This window comes from Lithobates pipiens, unplaced genomic scaffold (genome assembly GCF_037356315.1).
Source record: "Lithobates pipiens isolate NorthernLeopardFrog02 unplaced genomic scaffold, aLitPip1_a1.2 Scaffold_16, whole genome shotgun sequence".
NCBI lineage: Eukaryota > Metazoa > Chordata > Amphibia > Anura > Ranidae > Lithobates > Lithobates pipiens.
This window is the reverse complement of record NW_027507748.1, coordinates 97,347,459-97,367,759: the sequence shown is the minus strand read 5'-3', so window position 1 is coordinate 97,367,759 and position 20,301 is coordinate 97,347,459. Positions and strand designations below refer to the sequence as shown.

The 20,301-nt window shown below is 45.7% G+C and overlaps 2 protein-coding genes across 35 annotated transcripts in view; both read right to left on the bottom strand.

The window, feature by feature from the left end:
* LOC143981910 (uncharacterized) overlaps positions 1-20,301 on the bottom strand; it is a 161,844-nt gene that overhangs the window by 40,047 nt on the left and 101,496 nt on the right. For all 34 annotated transcript variants that reach the window (XM_077480124.1, XM_077480139.1, XM_077480127.1 and 31 more), the window contains one exon: positions 11,961-12,038. In XM_077480124.1, coding sequence (XP_077336250.1) covers positions 11,961-12,038 — 78 coding nt within the window. The remainder of the gene's footprint in view (positions 1-11,960; positions 12,039-20,301) is intronic.
* On the bottom strand, positions 2,790-4,751 carry LOC143984262 (uncharacterized). The gene is made up of 2 exons (XM_077484534.1): positions 4,134-4,751; positions 2,790-3,835 (listed from the first exon to the last, which is right to left on the bottom strand). Exons 1-2 carry the CDS (start codon positions 4,602-4,604, stop codon positions 3,365-3,367), a joined length of 942 nt encoding a protein of 313 aa, XP_077340660.1. The 5' UTR covers positions 4,605-4,751; the 3' UTR covers positions 2,790-3,364.

Below are 20,301 nucleotides of genomic sequence, written 5' to 3'. Positions count from 1 at the left end.
TATGTACATTGGTGGTCAGTAAAACAGTGCCCCCTTACATTTGTGGTTAGTGTAGTACACCTTACATTGGTGGTCAGTGTATTGCTCCTTTACATCCGTGCTCATTGTAGTGCTCCATTTACATTGGCAGTCAGTTGAAGATAACAGTTAGGCCGCGTACACACGGGCGGACTGTCTGTCCAACTTAGTCCGCTGAAACGTGTTTCAGCGGACATTCCGCTCGTGTGTGCGCTTCAGCGGACTTTTTCAGCGGACAGTCTGGCGGACTAAGTCTTTCGGAATTTCCGTAATATTGTCCGTCCAACTTTGTTTTCAGCGGACAGTCCGCTCGTGAGTAGGCAAGTTGGACGTACTAAGTATGACGCATTCCCAGAAAGGATTTACAGGGCGGACAGGGCGGAAGCGCTCGGTCTTGTAAAACTAGTGTTCGTATTGAAGCTAGCATATTCGTCATGCTGCTAAATTTGTGTTTTTTTAACCACTTGCTTACTGGGCACTTAAACCCCCCTCAGTCCCAGACCAATTTTCAGCTTTCAGCGCTGATGCACTTTGAGTGACAATTGCGCGGGCATACAACACTGTACCCAAATGAAATTTTTATCATTTTTTTCCCACAAATAGAGCTTTCTTTTGGTGGTATTTAGTTACAGCTCGGAGTTTTATTTTTTGCTAAACAAACAAAAAAAGATGCAAAAAAAAAAAAAAAAAAAAATCATGTTTTAATAGTTTGTTATAAAATTTTGCAAACGGGTCATTTTTCTCCTTCATTGAAGTGCGCTGATTAGGCGGCACTGATAGGCTGCATTGGTGGGCACTGATGGGCTGCATTGGTGGGCACTGATGGGCTGCATTGGTGGGCACTGATGGGCTGCACTGGTGGGCACTGATGGGCTGCACTGGTGGGCACTGATAGGCATAGTTAAGGCGGCACTAATAGGCACAGATAAGGCGGCACCGATGGGCACAGATAAGGCGGCACTGATGGGCAAAGATAAGATGGCACGGATGGGTGGCACGGATAAGTGGCACGGATGGGTGGCACGGATGGGCACTGATAGGTACCACAGATAGATGGGACTGATGGGCACTGATAGGTGGCACTGATAGGTGGCTCTGATAGGTGGCACTGCTGGGCACTGATGGGCGGCACTGCTGGGCACTGATGGGCGGCACTGCTGGGCACTGATGGGCGGCACTGGGGTGCAGCACCTTTGAGGCAGATTGGGTGGCACTGTGGGGTGGCACTGTGGGTGGCACTGTGGGCACTATGGGCACTGACGGGGGGCACTTACTTTTTCTTTTATTTTACTTCAGGATGGCACTGCGGTGGGCAGGTGGGCACTGGCAGGGGGCAGGTGGTCAGCTGTATTGATGGCCGTGATCGGGACTGATGTCCCGATCACGGCCGCCGGTGATCGGCTTTTTTTTTCTCTCCTCGCGCTGTCAGCGCGAGGAGGAATAATAGCCGATTACCGGCTCCGTTCTATCACATGATCAGCTGTCATTGGCTGACAGCTGATCACGTGATAAGGGGTCGGGATCGACCCCTTACACGGATCGGTGATCAGGCGAGTCTCACGGACTCGCCGATCACAGAGCGCGCCGCGCACGCCCCTCAGGGGGCGCGCAGGCCGCTCGTAACCAGGACGACGTCAATAGACGTCGTCCTGGAAATGTAGGTCCGCGCTAATGCCGTCATTTGGCAATAGCGCGGATCTGAAGTGGTTAATATAGCCCATTCTTTTCTTCTTCATAATGCAAGAAAAGTGAAGTAGCTTTGCTGCTTATATTCACACAGAGTTGTACCAAATGTTTTTATTCAACCTCATCCTATGATTAATCTTCCAATTTTAGAAAAATATTTAAAAAAAATAATAAAAAAAAAACAAAAAAAAAAAAATATCCAAAAAAAAAAAAAAATATATATATATTGTAAGGGATCTTCCCGGGGTAGGGTGTGTTTGGACACAGTTCACAGCAGACTTGGAATTTATAAAGCAGATCTTGGCGTTTATTCGTGGTACAAACAGTCCAGCAAACAAAATATACAGCAACACCGTGCTTTCTAAGTACAACAAAAATAAAAGTCCTAGCCCGGCTGGGCGCTTACTAACAGGTTCTGCTCACCTATCTGACACTTACAAACACAGCGTCTTTCGCCTGGATATCGCAGGGTGAGTTTTAGCTCCAGCAGTGGCTGTGCTTGCAGCTTCCTTCAACACACAGATTGTTCATTCCCTGGCTGAGAGCAATCACCTGCAGACCCTGCAGTGCCTTTAGCTTCCCAGGCTAATTAGGATCAAAGCTCACCTGATCCCAAACCCAGAACTGGATCGGGGGATGTGGAATGACAGGTCCCTCTACCAAACCTACCTGCCATTCCATATAAACCCAGGCCCGGCAAAATTAAATAACAACTCAGCAGCATATCGCTGCTGAGAAACTGATCCATCCTGGATTTACCATCTCACACTGTGTAGCAACCTAGGTGAGATGTACACCCCCTCGATCACTTCTCCAGTGACATGTCTACAATATATATATATATATATATATATATATATATATATATATAAATAAAAAATAATATATATATATATTTTCAAAAAATTATAGAATTTATCTATTACTATATATTTTTGGAACTACTATTGTCAGTTAAAAAATTTTTTTTTACATTTTTTTTTCGTGGGGGGGGGGGGGGGGGGGTTTGAAACAAGATGGACTTGCGTTTTTTTTGGCCAAGCCGGACTATGTAAGTAGAGATATATAGATAGATAGATAGATAGATAGATAGATAGATAGATAGATACCCAAACCAGCATTTTAGCTTACACATGATTGAATGTTCAAAATCAGCAGAGCTTCCCCTCATTTCAAATGTTAAGCCTCAAATTTACAGCGACTGCACTTCCAAGTGCACTTGCAGTGCTTTAAAAATTGCACTTGAAGTTAGCATATTTATATTAACATGAACGTGTGTTTTGTAAATAACCCCCAGAGTCTTTTGACATGTACCTGCCTACTCACAAATAAACTCTGTTTTTTAAGCCAAAATAACAAAAAAAAAAAAACATACACTATTTTTGGAAGTAATAAATATTTATTTTTCATCAGAACAAAACTAAATCAAGAGGGAGGCAACACTGGAGACAATTTTGAAGTTTGTGAAGCCTTTTGTCCCCCAGGCACACATCAAGTGAGTGGCCACCAAAATTCAGAACCTGCGTAACATGTAAATAGGGAGCACAACATGGTCCTAGAATCCCAAAGACCAGGAACAGCAGCAGATGAGATCTATGTCCCCAGACTGTGGTACTACAACAGCCTGCGTCTTCTTTCAGAGCAGACTGAAGCCAGGCAGTCACTTCCGACTCTTCCGTCTAGTCTTCCCTCCACGCTTCGCTGGAGGCTGTGCCTCTGGTGGTGGACTTGTGGTAGGAGGAGGAGGAGGAGGAGCAGTAGGGTCTGTGTTATACAGTCTGGTGGTTGGTGTTAGCTCACCCTTCAGACCCCGTTGAATGGCATAAAAAAAAATGGCTTCGCACAAGTTGCGCTGTGCCTTCTCCATTTCTAGCAACTTGCTCGCCAAATAAGTACCGTAGGCCTCCTCAGGATTGGGGGGTTTGCTCAGCACTTGGGTGTCTTGGCGTATAAATGCCAAGGACTCCTCCTCTGTCCGTGTCATCCTCCTGGGCCTTTTGCTGGCTAGGCGGAGGGGAGGGACCTGGCTTTCGGTCCGACTCCTGCTGGGCCCAGCTAGCTCCTGTGTGTGGCTGGTCCCGGCCTCCTCCTCCATACCACTGGTCCCGGCCTCCTCCTGGGTGAGCTCATCCTGTGTAAAAAACAAAGAAATCAATAAATAAAATATGTCTATATTTTGAAATCATCAATCACTAACAATTTTACAGTTCTCACTTGCAAATACATTTGTCTTGAAATACAAAAGGCTATCATTTTGACACCATCATTTTTCCATCAGTTCACCAAGATTTGAGCCACATTTGTGGAAACTACTGTATCCTTCTATCTAATTTAATTTGTGATGAAATCCTAGATTTGGAAGCAATTCAAACATTGAACTTGACATCATTAATATTTGAGCAATCCTAACTTTAGAAACTAAAATATACCTGGCTCCAGCTGGGCGCATCAACTTCGTCCAGCAAGGAAGGGTCTGGATCTTCCAGGGATGGCTCACCTGAGGTGGAGGGAAGGGTGGAGGGACGGGTAGACGGAAGAGTGGAAAGTGACTGCCTGGCTTCTGACGTGTCATCCAGAAAACGCAGCCTGTCATAATACCACAGCCTAGGTACATAGACCTGACCTGCTGCTGATCCTGATGTTTGGGAGTCTAGGATCTTTTTGCGCTCCCTATACACGCTACGCAGGTTCTGAATTTTGGAGTTCACAAAGTCAATGTCTGCCTGGGGGAGTCGGGTTTTCACAAACGTCAAAACTGTCTCAAGTGTCTTCCTCCGGCCAGGACGGCTGGAATATTGTGGGTGTTTGGAATCCCAAAGGCTCCTGTGTGACTCTATTATATCAATAAATGTGGAGAGGAAGGCCTCCTCCTTAAAGGGGTCTGGGTTATACTTTTGCATTTTGATTTCTGAAAAAAAAACAAAAAAACAAAAAAAAAAAAAAAATAATAATAATTATGTCAGACCAAATGCACACTATTTATATTGTGACAATGTAGGCGAGACACACACTACACCCACACGCACACACACTACCACACACGCTACCCCCCCACACATACTACCCCACACACACACACACACTACCCCCACACACTACCCCACACACACACACACAACCCCCCCACACACACACACTACCCCCCCACACCCACACTACCCCCCCATACACACACTACCCCCACACACTACCCCCCCACACACACACTACCCCCCCATACACCCACCTCCCCCCCCCCCACACACACCTCCCCCCCCCCCCACACACACACTACCCCCCCCCCCCCCCATACACTACCACACAAAACACCAACCCCACTCAACCACCAACCCACATAAAAATCAATTAACCATCAATAAGGTGAAATCTCACTATATACATTCCTAACGCAGGCTTAAAATTAAAATAAAATAAAAAGATAACTATCTTACCGTCGCGTGTAGCACTCGCTGCTTCCGTTCGGACAAGCGTACGGCCTCGCGGTAACGCTTTATATACAGCGCATGCGTTCAAGCTCCGCCTGCGTCGCCCGCCCCTGACGTTCCGTGTGACCGTATTTCCCCGCCCCTTTTACCCTCATTCTGCTGTGGGAGATTGATAGGTGAAAATGGCGGATGGAATTTCAGTGAGCAGCGTGGAGGAAAGCCCTGAACCCCATGCTTCCGGAGCAAGGAAGAGATATAAGGCCACAAACATGGCCTTTGAAGAGATGGTGGAGATGGTGGATATATTGAGAAGGGAGGATTATGATGGGGAAAATGGCCCGTACCCCAAACCCAATATCCGCAAAAATGGCATCATGGATATGGTCGTCGAGACTTTGCAGAGCAAATTTGGGGTACGAAGAGGCAAGGACCAGCTCCGGAAACGATGGTCCGACATCAAGTCCCGGGAGCCGGACCAATATCATCGCATCAAAAAGGCCCTGAAAAAAGTGAGTAAACTCTGCGTTTATCGTGACTGTCGGACATAATCGTTCGTATAGGTATTATATGTAAATCTGGCGAATTTGATCCTGACTGTCGGACATAATCGTTCGTATAGGTATTACCGTATATACTCGAGTATAGGCCGACCCGAGTATAAGCCGAGGCCCCCAATTTACCCCCAAAAAACTGGGAAACCTATTGACTCGTGTATAAGCCGAGGGTGAGATATGCCTGTCCATCCCTGTGTGTGTGTGTCCATCCATCCATCCATCCCTGTGTGTGTGTGTGTCCATCCATCCCTGTGTGTGTGTGTGTCCATCCATCCATCCATCCCTGTGTGTGTGTGTCCATCCATCCCTGTGTGTGTGTCCATCCATCCATCCCTGTGTGTGTGTGTGTCCATCCATGTGTGTGTGTGTGTGTGTGTGTGTGTGTGTGTGTGTGTGTGTGTGTGTGTACATTTTCTACATTCCCTAAAAGAGAGAACATGCAAATAAAGCATTGCATAGGGGGAGGATGCATGAAGTTGAGAGTTCCTGGGACATTAAGGCAGTGGACTGTGGAACTGGAGGAAGTAGGAATGTCAGCAGCACTTGCCAAACAGGTGTGGTAGTGATCAAAGTATGCAGATGGCACATAATGTGTGTGTGTTGCCTTGTGTGTCCAGCCTACCTGTGTCCCGAGCCTCCGTCCGGTCCCGAGCCTCCGTCCGGTCCCGTCCCGTCCCGAGCCTCCGTCCGGTCCCGTCCCGTCCCGAGCCTCCGTCCGGTCCCGTCCCGAGACTCCGTCCGGTCCCGTCCCGTCCCGAGCCGAGCCTCCGTCCGGTCCCGTCCCAGGATCACCGCTCTTCGTCGGCGCCCATTCCCCTGTTCAAATGCCGCGCCTCCCTGTCTGTGATAGGCGGAACACAATTTCCCAGCAGTCTGTGTTCCGCCTATCACGGACATCCTCTTATCCTCGTCCGTAGTATGATGATGAGCGGATGTCCGTGATAGGCGGAACACAGACTGCTGGGAAATTGTGTTCCGCCTATCACAGACAGGGAGGCGCGGCTTTTGAAAGTTAGAATGGCCGCTGTCTGTCTGCTCGACACGCTGTTGGGGCAGACAGACGGCGATGACTCGAGTATAAGCCGAGGGGGGCACTTTCAGCCTCAAAAAAGAGGCTGAAAATCTCGGCTTATACTCGAGTATATACGGTATATGTAAATCGTTCGTGTAGTTAATAGTTCATGTAATGAGTGAATATGCTTGTTCGTATATGTGGACGTAAATAGCATGAATTTGTATATGGTGTAAATTTATCTGGTGTTGGATTAGATTTTAATTAGTTATTATTTTTTTTGTATTGTTCATGATAGACTGAATTGTCACACTCAGTTTAGGATATAAATTTTTAATAAAGTTTCATAAATTTATTCAGTGCAATGTAGTCTCAATAAAAAAATGAGATAGATAGATAGATAGATAGATAGATAGATAGATAAAATGCTGGTTCAACATCTGGACTGGGAATCATTTAGTGTAGTTTGGGACATCATAGAACATTTTTTGACATAATCACATACAGGTACTCCAGGGGATGATTCGAGTGTGTCCGTCTGTGAAACTTGGAAAAAAGATATAAAGTATCGCAGTTTGGTTAAAGGCTAGGTTCACATTGCTGCAATGTACGAGATCAAATGTGATTTGCACCGCACTGCAGTGCAAATCACATGTGATCTCTGTGTGATGCGATTTCAGCCATACATATAGTATGGCTGAATTCGCATCGCATCCTGCCCAAACTTGTACATGGCCCTTTTTTTAGTCCACAGCCGAATCGGATCACATGGGTGTTCACACCATGTGGTCCGATTCCTGTCCGAGTTTAAAGATTGCACTGTGATATGAAAACTAAGTTGGAGGTGTCAATAAAACTTTACACTGATACTCCCAGCAGGTCACATAGGGCAGTGTGAACTGCCTCCGGGAGGCATGCGATGCGTGAAACCACAGTAGATTTGCAGCGTTCGCACATCGCAGCAGTCTGAACACAGCCTAACTAAAAAAATGTCATTTTAATGATGTATTAAACTAGGAGCTTGTAATAACCAGCTAATAATTGTACACCACTTCAAACCAATGTTTCATATTCCAATTTCTGAACTCAAATATCACTATGCTTAAAAGTATACCTTTTTTTGTTTGTTTTTTCATTCTCATAGGGGAACAAAGACTCGGACAAGAGGCGGAGCAGCCCAGGACCCCCCGACCTCACCAGCCTGATTGGGCAGTTAGCCCCAGCCCCGTGTCCGTGATGGAGCTGCCCAGCCCCGTGTCCCTGAGGGAGCAGCCAAGCCCAGTGTCCGAGCTGGATCAGCCCAGCCCAGGGCTAGATGTGTAGGAGGAAGAGGTGGTGGAGATACACACCCCACAAAGTGAGTGTCTGACAACCCAGCTTAAGGTAAACAATTAATGGCTGTATATTTTAACCAATTTTTTATCTACACATGTTTTTAGGGGATGATCTGGTTGTGGAAGGACAAGCCGCGGAGCCATTTTCCACAGACAGTGCCCAGAGGCTGATTGGGCAGATCATGGCCTGGAATGGCAAGATTGATGAAATGCAGAGACAACTGGACACTATGAGGCAGGAAATGAAGAACATGATCGATGTTTTAGGGAGAATCTAAGCCCCTTTTCCCTAAAACGGAAGATCATGTTCTTCATTTCCTTGCCAAAAAGTTTTTAATGTTTTTAGAACATTGTTTTTAGAGGCCAAATTTTGAAGATGCACACGGTGTGTCAACATGTGCTATGTGCCATCAGAGGATCGCAATGGACGCATTTGGTGTTTGCAAACCCTTCCTCATTCTAGTATGTGAGAGGAAGGGATTGCACCCACCAAACACGTCCATTGATCACTCATGATGGTACATAGCACATGTTGACATTACCAATTTTTGGTGTGCATCTTCAAAATTTGACTTTACCCCTTGTTTTCTGTAAATAGTTAAAAATTAGATTTTATGTATTTTTTTTATAATTTTATTTTATATATATATATATATCTATATATATATATAGATATATCTATATATGTATATGTTTCCAAAAAAAAAAAAAATTACCAAAAAAACAAAAAACAAAAAGAAAAATATCTAAAAAAGAGGCACTGGTTGGAATGTGCACTATTAAAAATTCCAAAAAAAAAGATGTGTGTGTGTGTGTGTGTGTCTTTTTCTTTCAATACTCAATACCAGTTTGGGAAGTCATTTTGTGTTTTCTGTCACAAAGGGCCTTATTTACTATTGGCAAAAACCACTTTGCAATACAAATGCACTAGGACAGGAATATGCAATTAGTGGAAATCCAGCTGTTGCAGAACTACAAGTCCCATGAAGCATAGCAAGACTGACAGCCACAAGCATGAGACCCAGAGGCATGATTGACTTGTAGTTTTGCACCAGCTGGAGGTTGGCCAATTGCATATCCCTGAATTAGGAGAATGTATGAGACAAGCACCGTGAAAAGCAAACAAGAACCAAACTTAAAAATTTGAACAGACAATACATATTTCAAGAAAAATAAATTTTTATTGGTCAGCTGGCATTGGAATAGCCCCCCTACCATTAAAATAGCTGACATAGCGGTCACGCACCTCACGTGCTGTTTGGGGGGCTAAGCCAGGAAGGGCATGATCCAGCCCTGTGAGTTCTGGTAATATTAGTCCGGCCTCAGGCCCAATAGGTTGCAGGTACTGGTTCCCTGAAAGTTTGCGGAGAAAATTGTGCAAAATGCAGCAGCAAAGTATTACATAGTTCAGTTTATACTCTGCTAGGTTGATAGCTGTCAGTAACAGACGGAATCGGCTGGCCATAATGCCAAAGGCACTCTCCACAACCCTTCTTGCTCTGGCCAGCCGGTAATTAAAAACCCTCCTCTCCGGGGTGAGGGTCCTTTGGGGGAAGGGTTTCATCAGATGGTCACTCAGACCGAATGCTTCATCAGCTAGAAACACAAACGGTAGACCCTCCACATTCTCGGCATCTGGTGGCAAGTCCAGGCCACCAGTGATGAGACGGTGGCAGAACTCGGTCTGCCTAAAGACTCCTCCGTCAGACATCCGGCCGTTCTTCCCCACATCCACATAAAGAAAGTCACATTGTGCTGACACCACCGCCATTAGCACCACACTATGGAACCCCTTATAATTCCAATAGTAGGACCCCGAATGGGGTGGGGGCACAATCCTCACATGTTTCCCGTCGATCGCCCCTCCGCAGTTGGGAAAGTCCCAACGGGCAGCGAATTGGGAAGCCACAGTCTGCCATTCCTGTGGCGTGGAAGGAAACTGGGGAGTCAAACACAGGAAAAAAAAAAATTAGTAATTAAATCAAAACAATTCCTAACAAATAAAACTCAAAAACATTTTGGAACAACAGTTAAACAGAAATATTGAAAAAAAAATTCTGCCAAAAAAAAAAATAGACGGCCCAATTCACAGATTACTCAGCCCTCTGATGGACCAGGGGACATAAGTTAGGTGGGTGAGTGGGGTGGGGGGACTAATTAATGAGTAGACAATACCTGCAACCAATTTGAGTGGGGTGGGGGGACTAATTAATGAGTAGACAATACCTGCAACCAATTTGAGTGGGGTGGGGGGACTAATTAATGAGTAGACAATACCTGCAACCAATTTGAGTGGGGTGAGGGGACTAATTAATGAGTAGACAATACCTGCAACCAATTTGAGTGGGGTGGGGGGACTAATTAATGAGTAGACAATCCATAGATATATATATATATATATATATATATATATATATATATCTATATCTATCTATCTATATCTATCTATCTATCTATTTCTATATCTATCTATCTATCTATCTCTATCTATCTCTATCTATCTATAGACACAAAAAGGTAAAAAGCTCAAAAAAAATTACACAAAAAAAAAAAACATAAAAAAAATAAATAAAAAAAATGCATGCATTCATATAAAGGGGACATTCACATCATATTCCTGTCATGGATATTAAAAGTCATGATGAAATGAATACAAACATACAATGCATATAATGCAATATTAAAAGAACAAACTTACCTTCATATATTCCTTCTGCAGGACCCGAATAATGGCAAAACAGGTCTCTGGAATAATGATCCCCAGAGCCTGGGGGGAGATGCCTGTCGAGAACTTGAGGTCCTGAAGGCTTCTCCCTGTCGCCAAGTAGCGCAACGTGGCGACGAGCCTCTGCTCCGGAGTGATGGCTTGCCGCATGCAGGTATCCTGCCTGCTGATATAAGGGGTCAGCAAAGCCAGCAGACGGTGAAAAACGGGGTCCGTCATCCTGAGATAATTCCTGAAATCATCAGGATTATTCTCACGGATCTCACGGAGTAAAGGCATATGCGAGAATTGGTCACGCTGGCGCAACCAATTCTTTGTCCATGAACTCCTCCTCGCCCTGTTCACAGACTGGGCTCGGGTCAAAGTATTAACCCCAACACCAAGCCCCAATATAGCACAAACTCGTTCCCGAGTACGTCCACTCTCCATGGCTTTGAAACGGTCGGCTGGACAAACAAGCTCAACTGAACGCACTGAAGAACAGCCAGACCTATGAAGAACGACCTGAAACCCAGAAACGAGCGGACCAGAAGTCAGGTACAACTGATCCACGCGTACCGAAAGACAGATACAAACCTCACAGGCAGACTGCGCCGCAGTAAACGGACAAATTAAGCTGAAGTCTGAAAAGCGCGAATCGTCTCTAACCAAACTTCTACTAACGCAAAGTCAGCAGAAGGAGCCCAAAGGGTGCTTTGCTGTGTCTTGGACTTCCTATTTCTAGTCCCGTCGTACGTGCCGTACGTCATCGCGCAAGCTTTCAGCGGACTGTCTGTTCATAGTGTGTGGTCAAGTCCGTTCATTCAAAAGTAGGACGGATTGTCTGTCGGATTGTCTGACGAACTTAGTTGGGCAGACAATCCGCCCGTGTGTATGCAGCCTTACATTTCTTGTTAGTAGAAAGAATGTCATGCCATACTGGTGGTCAATAAGTGGAATGCACCTATGGTGGTCAGAGTAGCGTCCCCTTACATTGGGACTTAGTGAAAAGAAAGCTCCTTCCATTAAAAAGAAGTCCTCTCTGCTTATAAGTTCAAAAGAGATCAATGCAACACTGTTTAGGAAACCCCTAATAACTCTGAAGCTACCCTAGAGTTCCACAGAAGCCTGGCTGCAAAACATAGCACTGGACAGTGAAACCAGGAACAGTATGATAGCCTTCAAGCCTTGAACATCAATTCTGTTTTTTTTCCCCCTCATATTTACCTCAGTGACTGATGCCAGCTTCACAATATTTGCAGCCTCTTTTTCTTCATCATGGTGGTCTTTCTCTCCATCCTTTATCTGCAGATAACATAGACACTGATCACCAATTAGATATACATTAAAAGGTTTATTAAAATGGTTTATTAACCACTTGCCGTCCAGCCATCGTCATTATACAACAGCATGTTGGCACGTTCCCGGGAACCGTCATAGCTGTACGTCGGCTCCTTTAACTGCGGGGGTGCCGATGCGTGTGGCGAGAGCCAGAACAGGGACGTGTGTGAGCAAACACACAAATCCCCATTCTGTGAGCAACGGAGAGACAAATTGGAAGTTCCTACTATCTAGGACAAGCGATCACTCATCTATAGTTAGTCCCCTCCCTCCACAGTTAGAACACACACTAGGGAACACAGTTAACCCCTTGATCACCCCTAGTGTTAACCCCTTCCCTACCAGTGACATTTATACAGTAATTAGTGCATTTTTATAGCACTGATCGCTGTATAATTGGCAATGGTCCCAAAAATGTGTCAAAAGTGTCAATAAAAATCACAGGTCGCTGCCATTACTAGTAAAAAAATAAATAAATAATAAAAATGCCATAAATCTATCCCCTATTTTGTAGATGCTATAACTTTTGTGCAAACCAATCAATATACGCTAATTTTTATTACCAAAAATATGTAGAAGAATGTATATCGGCCTAAACTGTGGAAAAAAATGTGCTTTAAAAAAAAAAAAAATTGGAGATATTTATTACAGCAAAAAGTACAAAATATTTTTTTTTTTCTCCATCTCTTGTCTGTAGATAACCGACACTGATCAGGCATAAAATAATTTATATTTATATAATATATTTATTTATAAACAAAAAAAGTAAACCTACACAATACACATAGCAGCAATGACATGAAAAATTAATAAAATAAGAGCCATCAGTCACCAGTTTATTGGTGTAAAACCAGTGAAAAAATTGGATTTTTTGTACTCACCGTAAAATCCTTTTCTCTGTAATTCACTGATCGACACAGCTCCTCTCTTAGCCATTGGGTTGTTACGCCACCTTTAGGAGAATACTAGGCATTACATGTTATGTAACACAGAACTTTCTAGTTCCACCCAGGGGGCGGTCGCTTAGGTAACAACCCTCCAGCCTGCCATGCAGTCATCAGTAAATCAATAAGCAGTATAACGTAAAGAGAAAAAGGAGGGGCGGGTGCTGTTTCAGTCTGTGAATTACAGAGAAAGGGATTTTACGGTGAGTACAAAAAATCCTATTTTCGCTTCTATTCACCGACTGTCACAGCTCCTCTCTTAGCCATTGGGACTTCCCCAAGCAGTGCCAAACGAGGGGTGGGAAAACAGCATAAAAAACGTCATCCACCATGGCAAGTGGGAACTAGTGAAACTTTACCCACAAAAAACGACAGTGCGTGGAAGAATCCAACACAAAACCAGGGTACCCTCAACAGGAGTGACTACCCACCACTGCACCAAAACCTGCGGAATGTAATGCAGCAGTGCATTATGTCAATGGTAGTGCGTTGTTATAAAAAAAAAAAAAAAACAGGTAAAAAGAAAGATATTACATACTCAATTGCAACTATATGGCTGCCTGCAAAACTTTGCGGCCAAAACAGGCATCAGCCAATGCACCGTTGTCTACCTTGTAGAACTTGGTAAACGCGTGGACATCCGACCAGATCGCCGCTTTACACACTTGAGCGACAGAAACTTGGTGTCGGAAGGCCCAAGATGTTGCAATTGCCCTTGTGGAGTGGGCCGTGACCGGAAAGGGGGGAACCTGCCCCTTCAAGGCATAGGCTTGCACTACAATCATCAGCAGTTTTACTGCGGCTCTGAGAGCCTGCAGCTTTTCTGAAGGGAGAAAAACTCTCGCTTCCCTGGAGTCCAACAGCAAGCCTGGGTACTCCAAACGCTGGGTCAGTACTACCACCGACGACTTTAGGTTTAACAGCCACCCAAAATCTTGCAGTGTCTGTATGGTGATCGCCACACCCTCCACTAATTCTAAGGCGGAAGATGCTCTCAGGAGAATATTGTCTAGATATCCCACGATCGTGATCCCACAGGTGTGCAGTCATCATGCCTGTCTTTGCAAAAACCAGGCTGAAGGTGATAATACACACCGTTACCTGGGGTCGCCTCTCCACAATATTTTATATATATATATATATATATATATATATATATATATATACACACACACACACACACACACACACACACACACACACACACACACACACACACACACACACACACACACACACACACATATATATACACAGTGCCTTGGAAAAGTATTCATCCCCCTTGAAAGTTTCCACATCTTGTCATGTTACAACCAAAAACGTAAATGTATTTTATTGGGATGGTATGTGATAGACCAACATAAAGTGACACATAATTGTGAAGTGGAAGGAAAATGATAAATGGTTTTTCATTTTTTTTTTTTTTTACAAATAAATATCTGAAAATGGTGGTGACCCCCAGAGTCAATACTTTGTAGAACCACCTTTTACTACAACTACAGCTGAAAGTCTTTTTGGGTATGTCTCTACCAGCTTTTCACATCTAGAGAGTGACATTTTTGCACGTTCTTTGTAAAAAAAAATAGCTCAAGCTCTGTCAGATTGGATGGAGAGCGTCTGAACAGCAATTTTCAAGTCTTGACTAATAGTCCTGTGGACAGATTCTTATTTCTGAGCTGTGGATCTTTGCAGCTCCTCCAGAGTTATCATGGGCCTTTTGACTGATTCTCTGATTAATGCTCTCCTTTCCCGGCCTATCAGTTTAGGTGGACACCCATGTGCAGTGGTGCCATACTCTTTCCAATTTTGTATGATGGATTGAACAGTGCTCCATGAGATGTTCAAAGCTTGGGATATTTTTTTTTATAACCTAAACCTCTCTGGTGTGTTCCTTGGCCTTCTTTTTTTTTTTAATTAACTGTTTTTTATTAATCATAAAAGTGTATAAACGGAGAAAGAGTTGACACTAATAAATACACAAACTTCAGCATCACAGCAGTAAGACCAATGTATATCCAATAACATTGAACCATAAAACAAACAATAAGGAGTCATTGTTGGCTCCACATAAAAATTGTTATATATCAAATAGGATCCTTTATAGATCACATCAGAATCCAATCAAAAGAAGAAAGAAAGAAAGTAGCAGGTAAGAGAAAGATGGGGGAGATGGGGGATGAAGTAGGGAGATGGTATGGCTCGACCAGCGGCCCAGGGCGGATCCTCTCGTCTGTGCCACTCCTCCCAGATCTTGTCATGGAATTCCAGTCTATTTTGTAGCCTGGGTGCCATTTTTTCCATCAGCTCTTTATTTCTTTATCTTTTATTCTAGTAAACAAATCTGCCTGGGAGGGTGGGGTATGTCATTTCCAATGAAGGGCAACCAGGCATCTCGCAGCTGTCAGGATATGTCTAAGCAGTTTTTTGGAAGGTTTGGGAATCTGTAGGGGTGAAACTCCCAGAAGGAATAATTTTGGAGTCCTGGGGACCTGTATTTCCAAAAGATGGGACAATAAAAACTGTGTTTCTGTACAGAAGGGCACTATCTTGAGGCAGGTCCAGTAGATGTGATACAGGGTTCCTTTGGCTCCCTGACAGTGCCAGCACCTGTCTGAACTGGAGGCATAGATAGCATGGAGAACATCTGGTATCAGGTACCAAAAATAGAGGATTTTATAGGCGTTCTCTTTATAGAGTGTGCGGAAAGAGCTTTTTGCTGCCTGAGATCAGATCGTCAGCTAAGTCGCCTCTGGAATCTCCTCTCCCAACGCCTTCTCCCAGCGGAGCATATATGCGTGTTTACCCCGGGCAGGGAAGGAGTATGAATTTAACAGCTGATGGATATCTGAAATTAAATCTCAGCGTGCTGATCCCTCCAGCACTAGACTCAAACGGCGTTGGCGCTGAGAATTGGAGATTCGAGGCGGAGGTCTGGGCATAGTGTCTTATTTGTAGGTAACCATAAAACACCTGGTGGGGTAGATCAAATTTAGGTCCACCTGGAGTTTTTGAAAATCTGCATAGGGAGTTGGGATGGGGAGAGTTTGGAAGAGGTACAGGAGTTTGGGGAGGATGGTCATCTTAATAGAGGCCACCCTCCCTAGGAGGGAGATATGGTGAGCCCTTCACTTCTGTAGAAGGTCTCTTATAGACCGGAACAGGGGAGGAAAATTGTTTCGGTATGAGGTGGCATAGGACAAGGTGATCTGGACCCCCAAATATTTCAAAACTGTTGTCTTCCAGTGGTAGGGGAAGCAATGCTGCAGGTGTTGTACCTCTGCAGCTGGCATGTTAATAGGGAGAGCCTCCGACTTGGCTGCGTTTATTTTATAGCCAGAGAGGGACTTATAGAGGTCAAGTTTGGCATGTAGGTTGGGGAGTGAAGTTCTAGGCTTGGTCAGGGCGAGTATGATGTCATCTGTGAAAAGTGCTAGTTTAAACTCCCGCCCCCGCAATGGGACCCCGCAGATGTCTGGGTTTTTACGAATGGACACCGCCAGGGGCTCAACACACAATGCAAACAGTAGTGGTGAGAGTGGGCACCCCTGGCGGGTCCCATTCCCTATCAGGAAGGCTGGGGACAGGGCAAAAGGGGTCTTAACCTGGGACATGGGGTTAATGTATAGGTGCCGGATGGCCTGCAGAAAGGGGCCCCTAAATCCCATAGGTTTCAATGTGGCGAACAGGAAAGGCCAGCTAAAGTGATCAAAGGCCTTTTCTTTGTAAAGCCCAAGAACTAAAGTTTCTAGGCTGTGCTTGTTCGCCACATCTATTAGGTCAATAATCCATCTTGTGTTGTCCCCTGCTTGACAGAGGGGGACAAAGCCCACCTGATTCTTATGTATCAGGGAGGGTAGTATAAGGTTCAGACACACCGAGAGGAGCTTAGTGAAGATTTTTAGGTCAGAGTTTAAGAGTTCAATAACTAGCACATAAAGAAGGATCTTTGTCGGGCTTGGGGATAAATGTGAGGAATGGCCGTTGCATGTCTGAGGGGATGGGGGTTAGCTGAAGAAATGCATTGCTTACACATGTGGTAGAAGAATGGGGAGGAATGATTTGTAATATTCATAAGGGAGGCCATCTGGGCCGGGGGACTTGTGTAGGCAGAGTCTTAATGGTGGCTGTCAGTTCCTCTGCTGTGATGGGTGTATTGAAGGAAAGGAGGTCCGACGTCTGAACCCTGGGGATACTGCTGCGTTCCAGATAGTGATGTTAGCGGTCGCTTAGATCGGGGGAAGGGATCATGTGGGATCTCAGGGTTGCTGTATAGGGCCGTATAAAACTCCTCAAAGGCGTGAGCTATGTCCTGTGGGTGAAAGAGGAGGCCTCCCGTCCTATCTTTTATTTGGTGTGGAGTGGTTGTGTGGGAGCATTCTGACAGTTTGCGTGCTAACGGAGAGTGAGCTTTGTTTCCCTTGTCATAATAAATTTGTTTCAGTCTAAGTGCCTTCTCCACTTGGCCAGTGGCGAGGTCTCAGAGAGTTGTTCGCAAACAGACAATTGTTTTTATAAGGGGTAGGGATGGTGAAGTTTGTAATTGGAGCTCCAGCTCCCTAAGATCCCTTTCAGCTTGCTGTTTAGTGGCTTTCTCGCTTTTTTTCATGGCCGAGGAAATTGCCACACAGCGTCCTCTGAAAACCGCCTTGTGAGCCTCCCAAAAAGTGTCTGGGGAGATACCGGGGGTATAGTTTTCAAGGAAGTACTGCAGAGTGGTTCCATTTTGATGGGGGATGTGTTGGAGGAGGTAGTTGTTCAACTGCTAGCGGCACGGCTTTCGGGTAGGGGTGCCCATTTCCAGGGTAATAACTACAGGGCCATGGTCAGACCAGGAGATCGATAGGATATGGGCATTCCTGGCAGCATGGAGGGTGGCATTGTTGACGAAAAAATAATCAATGCGGGAGTGCATTTGGAGAGGTGTGGAGAAAAATGTATACTGCCTATCTCTGGGATGTAGGGCCCGCCAAATGTCAAAAGCGCATGTCGCCTGGTGATGTGACAAAATAGTTTTGTGTCCCTGGCAGCTTGTGATTGTGGGTCCGCAGGGTTCATCACATGATGATCCAGCACCACCGAGTGAGATAAGTTAAAGTCAGGTATTCACTGGGTGTTCAGAACAATCGTGCAAATACTTTGGTTAGGAAATTAATTTGATGGGTTTTAGGGGCATATAGGGTGCAGAAAGTAACCGCCTGCGATTTCCATTGACCTCGCAAAATAATGTAGTGTCTCTGTGGATCTACATCCACATGTAGAGCATGTAAAGGGGGAGCCACACTTAAAAAGAATGGCCACTCCCGCCCGCTTGCGAGGGTTAAATGCTTGGTAAGCTTGAGGGTATTGTCTGGAAGCAAAAGTAAAGGAGTCTCCTTTGTTAAAGTGCATTTCCTGGAGCATGACAATGTCCGCCCCAGAATGCGTGATCTCCCTCAGCGCTAGATGTCTTTTTCTATTTGAATTTAGGTTGTGAATATTAAGTGATATAATCTTAGCCATGGTCGTGGGTGTGTGCAAACTTAGAGATACTTATCTGATCCAGCCACAGAGATGTCCCGGTAACCAAGAGAGGAGGATATCTGTTCTTTGCGCAGGACCGAGTGTCCTCCAGGAGGACATGGCGAGCCAGGGGAATGGGGGAAGGGAGACGGAAACAAGAAGAGAAGAGAAAAGCACAGTGATTAGATATATAGTAGTCAAAAATAAATTGTACAGTGAGGCCCCAGGCTGATCATACCACTCGGGGTCCAGTGAGTTCCAGCAAGTCCTCCCGACCAGGGCCCAAAAAGAGGACCCAGGCAAGGGGGACATAGAGAACCATAGTAAACGATAAACAAATATCACAGTGGAATAATAATGGAACTTTGGTAGGGTAAACCTAAAGAGAGAACCAATAACCAGGGACGATACCATTGTCAAGTCTGCGGTGGGGAGTGCCCATTAAACAGAACTGGTAATGGGCAGGAGGCCTGGGGGGGTGCAAATAAGGCTGATGGGTGGGTCAGGAGAGTTCAAGATAATAGGTGTATATGCCATAGCTATGGCTATTAAGGAGGAAGGGGCCTCCGGCCGTCAGCCATGTTTAGGCTTAGCAGGTCCACGGGGGGAGTCTTGGCCCCGGGGGCGTTTGGTCGGAGGACCTTCTGCCAGACCGAAGAAGGTGGCGGTAGTGTGGCCACTAAGTCCCATTCCTGAAGGCGGGGGGCAGGGATCTCTATGGTGTCACAGAAAGTGTCCAAGTCCTCAGGATAGCGTAACACTTTCCCTGCCGATGGACTGTAAGACTAAAGGGGAAACCCCAAAGGTAGACAATGTATTTTTTCCTGTAGCGAGAGGAGTAGGGGTTGGAGGAGTCTCTGTTAATGTAGGGTAATCCAAGAGAGGTCTGGGAATAGCTGTAGCTGCATGTTATCCAAGACCAACTTCCTGATAGTACAGCTTTACACATGATATCCTCCTTCAAGGGGTAGGAATGGACCCTGCATATGACATCACGAGGTCTAGAATCTGGTCCTTTGGGTCGCAGGGCCCGATGTGCCCGATCCATCTCAATGTGTTTGTTGGGGGGGGGGGGTTCCCCTAGAAGGTCGTTGAACAGTATTTGCTGGGTCTCGTGCAGGTCTTCCGGTCCCTCTGATACGAATGTTTTTTCTGCGCCCCCTGTTGTCCAGGTCCTCAATATGGCGTTGCATGTCTCTGAGCATCATACGGTGGTCGGTTCCTTGTAGTTGAGTGCGGTGCACTGCCAGCTTAGTCTCTTGTATTTCCTCCTCTGCCATCTCCATTCCATATAGGGAATTGTGGGAGGGACAGGGGTCCGTCTGTCTGCCCTTCTGTGTGGGCCAGGTCCCGGAGCTCTGGTGTACTCAGGTTCTGGTGAGGAGGGGAGTCCTCTGACTGCAGAGAAGGGGTAGGTGAGTCCGGGCTCCCAGTAGATAGGCCTGGATCTGAGGCTGTGCATAGGAGCCGTGGGAAGGCCTCAGAGCACTGTGTACAGGTGGCTGCTTTAAGGCCTAGTGGGTCCTGCAGCAGCTCCCGGGGGGGGTGTGAGGCGGCGGTAGACTCACCGCTCCTGGAGCTGAGTGTTGTAGCTCGCTGGTTACGCTTGCTGAGTCTGGCAGGCTCCGTGTATAGACTGGGGATTGAGAGCCTGCCGGAGGCCGCATGGGGGAGGCGGAGAAGGTCGACACCTTCTCCTCTCCGTTACTGTGCATTGCGGGAGGTTTAAAGTATCCCTGGAATGTCGCCAAAGAGCTGGGAGGCGGCTGGGATGATCCTCTGGC